Raw genomic sequence first — 13,331 nt, 5'->3', positions numbered from 1 at the left:
ACAATTGTGATGAGCAAAGTTATTCACATGACTAAATTTTTGCAGGAGTCAGTCCTAATGTTGTAAATAGACCATTAATTTACCACATTATTAGAACATTGTAGTTATTGAGGAAACAAATGTTTGAAAGTCAGGAAATTCTGAATGATGGTTAAACTGAAATTTGAAAGGTAAAAAATTGGCTAGTTCAGATCTAAGATCTAAAGTCTAGAAATATTCAGTTAAGGTACTCGCACCAACTTCTGTGCTGTTCCTTTCTTCAGTTTCTCAGGTCCTCTCCTTCCAGCCCTGGGAGAACTCCATTAGCTGCTACTTGACAGAATTTAAGCTGCTTAATGCCTTCTTTGAATGCTCCCTTAGGCTTCATTTTGAGTTGAGGATGCATAGCTGCTCTTCCATGATGCCTTGTCCCTGTATGTTCAGATTCTAAATCTTTCCCTTGTTGCATAGGTTTAAAGATAAAACATGACAGCATTTTTATTTGTGGTTAGTCCAGTGAAAGATTGTCCCCTGGATCTTCACACATGAAATCATCTGGGATGCCTGAGCTGATACTCTTTGGATTTGTTCATTTGGTATCTGGGAGCACAGCATTCTCAAGGGAGGACCTCAACGCTGGAATTTACTTCCCCTTGGTGCAACAGAATCCAAGTTTGTTGACCTTGCAGGCAGATTGCAAAACCTGTCTTGTAACTCAGCCTTTCTCTGAGATGGGATGAACTAAGCTGTGGGTGTTCCTTTATCAAAGGGGCAGGAACTGTCATTGATTCTATATTTGTACCATGCCTAGCATAATGGAATCCAACTTGATTGTGGCTTATAGGCACTATGACTATAAAAATGATAATAAATACTGGCTTTGAGAGCTGCTCTTGATGTGAGTTTTGATGCTATGTGTAGGCTGATTTAAGCCAACTGAGAATCTAGCCTATCTGCATTGAAATCAGTGAAGCTACATTAATTTAAACCAGTTAAGGACTTGACCTTGTATGTCTGGATGACTACTCTAGTTTGTGTTTTGAAATGTCATGTTTTGCACACCCAGCACATTTATGATGGTTGCCCTGCACCTATCAAAGAATAAAGAAATAAAAATATTAACAAATTATTCTGATTTTTATTTATGCTTTTATTTCTCTGTAGAGCCCAAAGAAAATCCCACTTCTCTGTCTTGAAGCTTGTCTACACTGGAAATGCTACAGCGGCAGCACTGCAGCTGTGGTGCTTCAGTATCAACACTATCTACATAGAGACAATCCACCTCCCCAAGAGGTGGTAGCTAGGTTGATGGAAGAATTCTTCCATTAACCTAGCACTGTCTACACTGAGAGTTAGGTTGGCTTAACCACATTGCTCAGGGGTGCAGATTTTTCACACCCCTGAGATACATAGCTGTGTGAATGATTTTTCTAAGCTCCTTTCCTTCCCTCCTTCCACTCTGAGCCTCACCTGTAGACATCCACGGGGACTACACACTTTGGTTTAGTTTAGCTAGTCACTTGATGTTACTATTGTTTCACCAATAGTTGCAAACTAATATCTTTGGTTAGTCCATGAAGTTCAAATTTTAGGCAGGGAGGGTCTGAGGTGTTAGCCTCATCTCTAATCTGTACTAACATACAGAGTGCACTTTTTCAAGTCAACCATGTCTCCCTTTATCCTGTGTCTACTGCATGTTCTATGGATGCTGAAATATCAATGTTAGGCTCTGAAGCTAAACAGGTTTGGCAGAACTGCAGTTTCTGACAAGAAAATCTGCCAGACTGTGATTAATTCTGTGGGAACCTTCATCTTATCATCTTCTTCAGTGGTGGAAATAGTCAGTGACCTCCTGCTGCAGTCTGATTGGTTCATTAATATTGGTAATGTTGTCTAGAACTAAAAGTGTAGGATTGAGCCTCAGAACTCGAGCTCTACTCCTGGTTCTGCCACTGAATCACTCTGGGTCTGTTTTTGTGTCTTCAGCCTGCTATTAATATTTACCTAACTCACAGAGCTCTTGTTAAGACTCAGCTGAATCATGTTTGTAAAACCCTTTGAGATCCTCAGTGCAATAGAACTGCAAATTATCATAATTAAATGGGACATTTGGGAAGGCAAGAGGGAGTGATCCGATTGTTCTAAATTCCAAGACACTGCTATTATATACTGTATATCTCTTGGCACCTGACAGGTCCTATCACCCTCCAAAGCAGACAACAAAGCAGAAGTATGAAACTTACTTATAAAGTTAGTCAAGCTCTAGATAGGAGAACAGGAAAACAAAGTTCCAGCCCTTCCTCTTCTCCCAGCTACAGTATTAAACCCTGTAATGTATAAGCACTGTTCTTGAGCATGTCATAAGACCCACTAGGTGTTTTGATGATCTGGATGGTTGGAGGGATTTTACACTCATTCCTGATTAAGCACCTGCAGATAAATAAGGTTACAAGATGGAGATTATCTGAATTTCTGTTTGCAGCAGTGAGCGATTCCTTGAGGGTTTGAGCCTACAACAATTAAGTCAATGGGAATTATGCCATTTTTGGGTGCCTACCTTGAGACACATGAGACCAGATTTTCAGGTGCTCAGCACGCACAATCAGGGCCAGATTTTCAAAAGAACTCAGTGATTACTGTGTCAAATACTTGTAAAATCTGGCCTTTTATTTAGGCGCATAAACAACAGCTGAGCAATTTTGAAAATATGGCTCTATTTGTGCAGGCTGTGCTCTCCTGTCTTTAGTGAGGTGAGATGAAAGGAGCTCAGGGTCAAATGGGAGAGGAATGGCAGAAAGAAGCATTCTAGGACAAAACCTGCTGTGGGAAGAAAGAGTTGCTAAAGGTGAGGAAGGAGTAGGTTGCCAAAGGGATGGGTGGTTTCAGTAGCTATATTTTCATATCTGTTTGTGAAGCTGGATTAGTGGCCAGTATCCATATGTAAAATAACCCACTCTAGGCAGTGTATAGTATAAAATATGTTAATGTGCAGATGCAGAAAAGAAATGAAGTTCTATAATCCGAATCCATGTCCTCTGAGCACCAGACCTTGTGTCATAATATAGAATAGGTTAGTTTGTTCTGTTTGATCACAATAGTCTTTTAAAATAACTTCCTAACACTGAGAATGTGTTTTCCTTCTCCTCCTCTACATACAGTATGTTGCACTATTCACCTTCATCTGCAGTTTAGGACCTTCATATGGCTTCCCCCTCAGTGTCTTCCTACAGCTGAGGACATGGGGATCTACATGGGTGTTCTTCCTCTTGGGGATTTTGACATTCAATTTAATTTTCTATCACTTTATGGGCAAGAGCTGGCTTGCCAAAATTGATGCATCAGGTATTTAGGCTAAATTCAGCATGGATGTAATTGATGGGACTGCAGTGAAGTCTAATGTACTAGAAAAGGCAATCCTTTTAGCAGACCCCTTCTGAGTTGTGCCCACTTATGCTAGCAGTAATTTGGCCCTGGGTGTCTAGGGCAAGTTTTAAAGGAGTCACGGGGATTCACAGGGTGACTCCGTTTTCCATTTAAAATAAATCCGACACTTGATTCCCTAGTGATACCAGAACTAATAGGTCAAATTTTATATTAGTACATGTTTGAATGCTTGGGTTTATTTTAATGTGGTTTCTTGACGAAGTGAGGATCCTACAGAACAAACCCATGACAAAGGCAAAAGCTTGTGGAAATTTGGCAGGTGACGCGCAGGGCGCAGCATCAGGCCATCGGTCGATACAAATCCTGTAGTATCCTTGAAGTAAACCAACAGCGGATACGTCAGGAGCATGGTGCCAAGAATAACCATAACAGTGCCGTGGAATGGGGTCGCAGGGGCTTCCTCATCTGCGGCCCATCAAGCGCTGCCCCCGCCCAGGAGCTGGGACCCCAGACTATGACTGGTGGTCACAGAATTAGACCAGGGCCCCAAAGCCAGGCCCCAGCTTGATGGTCTCAGCTCCACCTCGGCAGCTGCCCCATCTCCCACTCCTGCCTTCCCTCCTCCCCGGGTTCCCGTCCCCGGCTTGATCCCAGGGCCGGGCGTGCGTGCCCCTATCCTCTTCTCCCGCCGCTCGGCCTCGGCCCGACCCAGCCCGCGCGGGTCCCGTGCTCTCCCGGGTCAGGCCCCGGCGCCTGCGCGCCGCTCCGCCCGCCCCCTGCCCGCTGTCAGGATGAGGCGGAGGCGGCGGAGGCCCGGCCCGGCAGCTCCCGTCTTTCGCAGCGGCTCCTGGCGTAGCGGTTTCAGCCCCCGCGCCGCTGCCTGAGGGGAGCGGGGGAGGCCGGCGGAGCCATGGCCCAGCCCGGGGCTGCGCCGCACGCAGACGGTAAAGGAACCTCGGGGCCGGCCGCGCTCCCGAGGCGGGGCGGGCGCGGCCTGCGGAGCCCCGGGCTCGCCTGGGGAGCCGCACCGGCCATGGGGGCGTGGACGGGGGGGGGCCGAGCCCGAGGCGCGGGGGAGCGTGTCAGGGCTCGAGTGACAGGCCCGGGGCGGGGGGGTTACAGGCCCTGTGGGGAGGGGGGCATTTCTCGGGGTAGGGGGTGACAGGCCCCAGGGAGATGCTAGTGCAGGGGATGGGGCATTTCCCAAGATGGGGGGGTGACAGGTCCTGGGGGTGATGGTAGTGGGGGGGCATTTCCCAAGATGGGGGGTGACAGGTCCTGGGGGTGATGCTAGTGTGGGGGGGCATTTCCCAAGATGGGGGGTGGTGACAGGTCCAGGGGGTGATGCTAGTGTGGGGGGGGCATTTCCCAGGATGGGGGGGGGGTGACAGGTCCTGGGGGTGATGCTAGTGCGGTGGGGGGCATTTCCCAAGATGGGGGGGTGACAGGTCCTGGGGAGATGCTAGTGTGGGGGGCATTTCCCAAGATGGGGGGGTGACAGGTCCTGGGGGTGATGGTAGTGGGGGGGCATTTCCCAAGATGGGGGGGTGACAGGTCCAGGGGGTGATGCTAGTGTGTGGGGGGCATTTCCCAGGATGGGGGGGGTGACAGGTCCTGGGGGTGATGCTAGTGCGGTGGGGGGCATTTCCCAAGATGGGGGGGTGACAGGTCCTGGGGAGATGCTAGTGTGGGGGGCATTTCCCAAGATGGGGGGGGGTGACAGGTCCTGGGGAGATGCTACTGCACGGGAGGGGATATATCCCTGGGATGTCAGGGATGACAGACCCTGGGAGAGAGGCTCGTCCAGGGGGGAGAGCATTTACCTGGGGGAGGAGAGTGTGACAAGCTGTGCATGGAGATAGTCTGAGAGTAAGGTTATCTGGGCAGGGCTGTGTATGGAGGATGTTTATTCTGATGAAGAGGTGAGCCACTCTCTCCTGGGTACTTGTGCATGAGGTAAGAGTAATAGATCCTTCAGGGAGATGCTTATCAAGAGAAAGAGGTGATGTGCCTGGACATGGGGATAGGAAGTGCCAGGTCTTGCAGGGAGATGCTTACCTTTCGAATGGGGAGACATTTACCAGGGCAAGAGTGTATAGGGGGAGTGACAGCACACCACAGGATGATGCTTGTCCAGCAAAGGGTTGTTTACCAATCAAGAACCCTTGCCTAGGTAATCACAGACCCTGCAGGATGATGCTTATACTGTGTTGGGCATTTACATGGGTAGGGGAATGGTGTATGTGTGGATGACCAACTCTGTAGGAACATAAGAATGACCATAGTGGGTCAGGCCAATGGTCAGTGTAGCCCGGTATGTTATTTCTAGCAGTGGCCTATGCCAGGTGCCTCAGTGGGAGTGAACAGAATGGCAATTTTGAGTGATCCATCCCTTGTCATCCAGTCCCAGCTTCTGGGAGTTGGAAGTTTAAGGGCACCCAGAGCATGAGGTTGCATCGCTGACCATCTTGGCTAATAACTATTGATAAGACCTTTTCTCCATGAACTGGTCAACTTGTTTTTTGAACCCAGTTAAACTCTTGGCCTTCACAACATCCCATTGCAATGAGGTTGACACTGTGCTGTGTGAAGAAGTACTACTTTATGTTTATTTTAAACCTGCAGCCTATTAGTTTCCATTGAGCGATCACTAGTTCTTGTATTATGTGGTGGGGTAAAGGTGGGAAGCAGGTTACTTGGACAGGCATTTCCTGGTGGAGAGTGACATTTACTGCAGAGAGGGTCTTATCTTGCGGACAGTGGCAGTATTTACCTGGGCATGGGAACAGGAAGAATTGCCCTGGAGAATTGGGAATTTGTGATAGACTTTGCCTGGAAATTTACACGGAGTGGGTTATGTCTGTTTTGGGAGGGGGAGTGACAGACGTTGCAGGGAAATACTTGGAGGCAGTACTGTCTTTCTGTGCAGAAAAAGCATGGAGTGGGATGGGAGTGACCCTGTACAGAGATGACTATCTTGAGACTGGTTATCAGTTTAACTGGACAGGAGGGTTATGGGGGAGGAATAAAAGACTGTGTAGACATTGTTCTGCAGGGTGGATATTTGGTGGGATTTATGGGACATGGATGGATAGACACCATAGGGAGCCACTTATCTTGGCAGCAGGGCACTTAACCTATGCAAGGATTTTCATAGAAGAGGGTAACTACCAATTTATGGTGATGCGTATCTAGGGGATTACATTTTACTGGGGTGGGGTCTCCTTATGCAAGAAGGACCTTATCCTGTGGGGAGGAGAGCGGTGGTTGTTTACCTGGTCAAAGTTTAAGTAAAGAGGCAAACTCTGGAGGAAGATATGTGTATAGGGATGAGGGTGTTTGCATTTTTCCCCTCTTCAAGGTGAATGGCATACTTCAGGATTTTTGTCCTTCTGAGAGGTGAGTGTGGGTGTTTACCTATTCAGATGGAGTTGTGTGGCAAGATTATTTTGTCTGTTCTTGAGTTGTGTGGAGTGGGCTACATTTTCCTTAGTTAAATTGCTGTCCTAGGAGTACTTGTGAAAATGAGTAGATATGAAGCATGTGAGAACGTTAGGGTGCAAATAATCAAGAAGAACAGTTTACGTTGAAACCTGCATTATTGGGCCCTTTCAAAATCTGTTACGTAATAAAAGTACAGTAATTTGTGTGTGTAAAATGATATATAAAATTAATGGGGATTTTTTTAAAGTGGTTGAAGACAAGGGATATTTCCAGTTAGAGGCGGCTGTTAGTATGGGTTTCACTGTGTATTCTCTGGGAAGGAACAGCAGCAGTGTTTCTCTTAAGTCTTTCCTTTGGTTATAAGATCTACCAACTTGTTGTTATGATTGCTGTTTTTGCTTTTTCAGAGTAGCCTGGTGGGGGTGTGCAGCAGACTCATGCACTGTGCAAATGCTTGCTGCTTCTATATGGGGAAAGGTAGTGTTGTGTCAGTCACTGTACCTACTGTTGTTTTGTTGCTTCTGAGCAATATTAATCTGGTGACAATAAAGGTGTATGAAGCTTTGGTGATTTGATAATTTGATCAGTGCTCACTCTTATGAGATGCAAACTTGTCTCCTCTGTTTTTCTCCAACTGTTCGAAGATGAGGACAGGTAACTAAGCTGTGGCTAGATGGATAGATGCTAGAAGTGGTTGCTTTGTTTTCATACTGTAGTAGTCAGAGCTGGAAAACAGGCTTGCTCTCCCTCTTCATTCGTCAGCAACAGAAGGATCATTCCCTATATTTTCTCCACCCTGATTGCAATTCTGCTGTTCTCAACAACTTGCCTGTTTTATTTTTAAATAGTCCACTGAAAAGTGAATCATGTACAACTTCTCCATTATTTTTGAACATGAGGAAAAATGTTGGAGGAAGGAATTATTTAGTATTTTATTCAGTTACTTACATTGAATGTGCTGCTTGGAAGGGCTGGCATAAACTTTATTGGTCTAAGATACAATAACAAAGTATTAAGCTATGTGACAATACAGGAGAAGTGTATTTTTTTTCTTCAGGGAAAATTCCAAGCTTTTGATAATTAGTAATATTCTTTGCAAGCAGCTGTTGTACATCTTTTGTACATACAAAAGAAAGACACTTGTGTTGTGGTGTTCAGAAAAGTCTAAAGACTCTCTTGGAAACTGCATTTTAAAAACCGTATTTAGGGGCAACATATGAGTAGTTTATTTATCCCACATTATTCTCTAAACTCATAAAGAAACAGGTCCAAGAAGAAGAGAAGTTGAATAGCTAGAAGAAAAGGATAAATGTCAAATCTCTGCTCTTTGTAATTTGGCTTGGCAGAGAAATTGAATTACCTCTTTAATTCTTTTGTGCAGGCTAATAAAGTTTCCATGTGATAGCAATCACAAAAAGGCTAAATTGGCTGCCAGTGTTGTTTTGTGCAGTGTTCTGTCAACTGAGTCTTTAGTTAATGATTTGAACCTGCTCTACAGGTAGGTTTGTGCTTTTCTTGTTTTTTCTTGGTCAAGGTATTTTGAAGTTTTAATGAATGTCTGTAGTGCTGTATAGATTGTTGGACTGTGTGACAGGAATGATAATAAATCAATGCCTTGTTGGTTTGTTGTTTGTTTGAGCATCCAGCACTCATTTTGACTTCATTCAGCGATGGATGCTGATCACCTCTGAAAAGCAGGCTACTATTGGTCACTAAACAAAACTTTCAGAAATAGCTTTTTTTGTTTGTTTGAATACTTAGGCTCTAACAAAGCTCCCGTATTCATGTCTGTAAGATACTTTGAAGAAAGTACTATTATATAGAATATAGATACTTATGAGTCCCCTTTAAGACTGCTTAATGTTAGTGTTGTAATGCTTTGTATAAATGTCTTGAACTTAAAAGTATAATAGCAAATGAAATTTGTTTCTCAGTCAGACTGCTTCTGTTGATAGTATTCCCTGACAAGGGAAAACTTACAATTTCAGTCAGTCATACTGAATGGAAAGGTTTCAGAGTAACAGCCGTGTTAGTCTGTATTCGCAAAAAGAAAAGGAGTACTTGTGGCACCTTAGAGACTAACCAATTTATTTGAGCATGAGCTTTCGTGAGCTCATGCTCAAATAAATTGGTTAGTCTCTAAGGTGCCACAAGTACTCCTTTTCTTTTTACTGAATGGAAAGTTCAGCTACCAGGGTTAGAATGCAGGAATCTCTTGCTTCTGTGCTTAATCTGGTAGATACACTGTTTCTTTCTTGCATCCGATGAAGTGAGCTGTAGCTCACGAAAGCTTATGCTCAGATAAATTTGTTAGTCTCTAAGGTGCCACAAGTCCTCCTTTTCGTTTTGTTTCTTTCCTTGTGACCAGAGTGAGATTACATTGGCTCTCATTAGAGGAACCTGCTCAGCTGCAGGACGTAGGTTGTGAGAGCTCTTGTGACGTTAGTGCCATTGGTAGCAGTGCTGTCCCCCACACTGACAAACCAATTTGGGACCCTCACAAAAAATTTAGAAACTTGTGGCTGTAGTTTCCACAGATCACAAAGGCTGGACATAAGTCACTGTAAGTTGGAATCTCTGAGTAACCCATTGAAAAATTAGTGCCATACTTCAAGCCCTAATAATCAGTTACATTTTCAAGGCTGTTACTTAAAGGAAAAGCGCTAGAAACCAACCTTTTAAAAATGGAAGGAGATTAGCACGGACACTTCGGTGTCATTCAAATGGGAGATTTCAGAGTAGCAGCCGTGTTAGTCTGTATCCTCAGAAAGAACATTCTTTTTTCAAAGGGGAGAGAGGACAGGAGCCTGAGTTTGGCTTCTAAAAAATAAAAAATAATTCTGAGTTATAGAGATAAAAGAACAAACTTGACAGATTTAAACCTTTTCCTTTGGTTGGATAGTAATTTCCAAATGATTGGGATTTTCCAGAAAAAAAGTCTTTCCACTTTTTATGATATAGCATAATAGACTGGAAGTGATCAAGTATTTTTTGCCTAATAACATAAAAAGTTCTAAAGTGCATGTTGTGCTTTCACAAAAGTGCATGTGTCTTTTAACAGCTGTACACTTCTTTGATCAATGCAGTATATAGGCTTTGTGTTTAGCTGCTAAAAGGGAATCTGTTGTTCTTTGAAGGGAGGTAAAGACCCTGAATATGCATATTGCCAGCTCTAGAATTCTTAGGCAAACGTATCTTTTATTTTGTAAGGCAGTGTGACCCTGTTCTTTAAGTTCTTGATAATTAGCTTGTCTCGTGGCCTGAAGGCAAAATACAGTATGCATTGACCCACCACATAGATTGAATCTCTCTTTTGTTCTATACTGCTTCCTAGCTACCCGTTCCCTAACTCCCTCTGACAGCAGCACAGCTTTAGTAGGTTTCAGAGTAACAGCCGTGTTAGTCTGTATTCGCAAAAAGAAAAGGAGTACTTGTGGCACCTTAGAGGCTAACCAATTTATTTGAGCATGAGCTTTCGTGAGCTACAGCTGATGCATCTGATGAAGTGAGCTGTAGCTCACGAAAGCTCATGCTCAAATAAATTGGTTAGTCTCTAAGGTGCCACAAGTACTCCTTTTCTTTTTACAGCTTTAGTAGGTACTCTGCTTCCCTGTTGGCTGGTGCCTCAAGATGCTGGTCCTTTCCCCATCAGGTGGGGTGGATTCTCAGCACAAAGGGAGAAAGTGGGTAAGTAATGATGACAGAATCAGAATGATCTCGCTGATTCATGAGGGAATTGGAGGAAGGCATAGAACTGTGGAGAGCAGCCAGCCTCCATATCCTTCTACCCACAGAGCCAGATCCCTATGAAAGACCAGTCAGAATGGCTTCTGTGGCATGAGAACAAGGTGAAAGATGTTGCTGCAGAAGTGCCATTACTGATCCCTTCCTTGGTACCTTTCAGGGTCTTCCAGATTAATCCCCTCCACTTGCAAAGGGCATGATTTGGCTTCTTTAGTCTTTATCTTGTAGGAATAAAGTATGTACAGTAATGAGCAGACAGGGTTTGTATAACAGTTTTTTGTATTGTGAGTGAAGCCACCATATTTTTCTCCCAAAGTATCAATTTATGTAACTTAAGAGAACATGGTCAACCTATTGAGCTCCTAAGCCTGAGTCTCTAACCTGAATGAGAGTGTCCTCAGTCCAGGTCTGATTTTAAATCTGATGTGTCGTTGCCAATAAAAAAACCTACTTCTGGAAATTAATGGATTTTATGTGCATTTTTTAATTTGTAGGGTATGTCTATACAGCAAAAACAAAGTGTGGCAACACGTCTCAGAGCCTGGGTCAAACTTACTTGGGCTCATGGGGCTTGCACTATGGAGCTTAAAAATACCTGTGTAGATGTTGCGATTTGGGCTGAAGTCCAGGGTCTGAAACACGGTGAGGAGGATCTCAGAGCCTGGGCTCTCGCCTGAGCCCGGACATCTATACTGCTATTTTTATCACCTTAGCACAAGCCCAAGTCAGTTGACCTGGGCTCTGAGACTCACTGCTGCGGTGTGATGTTTGAGGGAGGGTCGGTGTTTTGGCTTTGTGGACATACCCGTAGACTACAGTGGATTCACAGGAAAGGTACAGTATGGGTAGAAACAGTGCAAATTTTACCATGTTACCTTACCAGTGTGGAACTGAAGTTTTTATATAGCCAAAACCAGATTTGCTGCGGAAAGGAATCTTATTTTTAAACTTCTAAGAGGCTATTGTAAACAGTGGAGAATTTAAAACAAACAAACATGCAGGCTTACTCTGTCTTCTGATTGCCTAGGTGATGGTTTCCTGTTTTTATTTATTTATTTGCTTTAAAATATGTTTTTAAAAATATTAAGTGATTTCTTAAGCTACAGTAATGGTTTTAATTATTTGTACTACATTAGGGTTTCTTTAATAGAACAATATGAATCAAGGAAACTAATATGTAAACATTTTATTTCAAAATTATATTTGATTTTACAGTTACTGAAATCCTCAAGCATAAGGCTGATAGCATTGATAAGCAGAACTTGAGTAGTATGCAGTCTTCTAATCAATCTAAGATAATAAAGTTGAAAGAACAGGCACTATAAATACTGACGTCTATATTTAAGGAGTATATCTTGGAATCCAAAGGTCTAGTTTTTCTGTGAACAAGAATTATGAAACACAATTAGAGATTTGCCTTGAGTACCTGAAATAATGCCTACTGAGCCTAATAGTACTAGTCTCTTCAAATTTCTCCTTGTATAAATAGTATAAGTGTCATATAATCTTAGTCTTGGTATGGTCAGTAAAGCATGATGGTGAATTATGACTGGAAGCAGAATTGAGTCCTTGGAAATCCGTTTCTTCACTGATTTTGATATCAAAAGAAGAACCAACAAACTATGCACGTTCAGTTTGTTCTTATGTCTTTCAGTAAAAAAAAAAAAATGTATATATTACTTCACCTTTAAAACTTATATTTAATTCTTGTCAGCCCTGGAAACTGAAGTCCACTGTTGATCAAAATACACAGAGTAAATATACATTTGTATGGTGTTGCTAGTTTGCATAGTAGTTTCACAAGCATTGTTAAGACCTGCTTCCTTCTCCAAAAAGTTTGCCATCTACATAAGGTGGGTCACATCTTTACAACTTCTCTCCTTGTCCAGCCAGTTCCAGCCCCAATCTCCTCCTTTGAACAATACTCTGACTCTTATTGTCTTTTCCCACTGTCTTCTGTGCGCTGCCCCTTATGCTGGACTCCTCAACATCCAGCTTTGTCACTGAGGTAGGCTTTATTGTAGCCCTGTTTGAAGAGGACTGCGTTAATAAGTAGGAACCTTTTAGTTCTCACCCACATCATCCACACGGAGGAGTTACAGTGCATCACTTTGGTACTCCCTGCTATTTGCATCACTGTGGTCCAAACTGCGGGGCAGTGTAGACATAGCCATAGACTCTTGGCCATCCGTTTTCCACTCTTCCCAGTTTCTGACCTTTTACCCTTGGCAACCTTCAGCTTCCATACTGATGTCCTGTCAGACCTGTTAGCTCAGCCTCACCACCCCATTTGACCTTCAGTCCTGGATTTACTCTCTCACTGACCAAATGACCAGTCACTTTGACCTTGTGTTCACTAAATCCTGTCCCTCCTCTGACCTTTGTTTCCTCATTCCCTCTCGTCAATCACTGCTTCATCTCCTTCAAACAATGCAACCACTGTTTCCCAGCCCTCTTGCAACCTTCAGTGCAGTCCATAGCTCCTCTGTCTCCTGCTCTCTCCTCCATTGACTCTTTTGTAGAATTCCTTCCCTCCTGTTTCCCCATCCCTTCCGCTTTGCCCCATTCTCATAATGACAAGGCCTGTCTTTCTAATGTTGGCACATCCTTAACTTCTGCTTCTTCCATTCCTGTTCCTTGGGATAAAATCCCATGACCACACAAACTTCCTCTGCTGCACATTTGTTCATTTTTTTTAATGTTGCCAAATAGCCCTGCTTCTCTAGCTTCATTGGTTCTCAGCTGCTTATTTGCTACTTTTGATTGCCTCCTGCCTCTCT

At 43.7% G+C, this 13,331-nt stretch overlaps 1 protein-coding gene across 4 annotated transcripts in view; it reads left to right on the top strand.

Annotated features, from left to right (window-relative positions):
* Positions 1-4,118: 4,118 nt before the first annotated feature.
* The window catches only part of RABEP1 (rabaptin, RAB GTPase binding effector protein 1), a 75,384-nt gene continuing 66,171 nt past the window's right edge, over positions 4,119-13,331 (top strand). For 2 of the 4 annotated variants that reach the window (XM_048824482.2, XM_048824479.2), the window contains exon 1: positions 4,119-4,307. In XM_048824482.2, the coding sequence (XP_048680439.2) occupies positions 4,274-4,307 (34 nt within the window). In that variant the 5' untranslated portion in view covers positions 4,119-4,273. The remainder of the gene's footprint in view (positions 4,308-13,331) is intronic. The other 2 variants (XM_048824483.2, XM_048824480.2) reach the window with 1 other exon arrangement.

Source organism: Caretta caretta, chromosome 17 (assembly GCF_965140235.1).
Source record: "Caretta caretta isolate rCarCar2 chromosome 17, rCarCar1.hap1, whole genome shotgun sequence".
Lineage (NCBI taxonomy): Eukaryota > Metazoa > Chordata > Testudines > Cheloniidae > Caretta > Caretta caretta.
The sequence above is the reverse complement of the archived record's forward strand: the minus strand, read 5'-3'. Positions and strand labels throughout refer to the sequence as shown.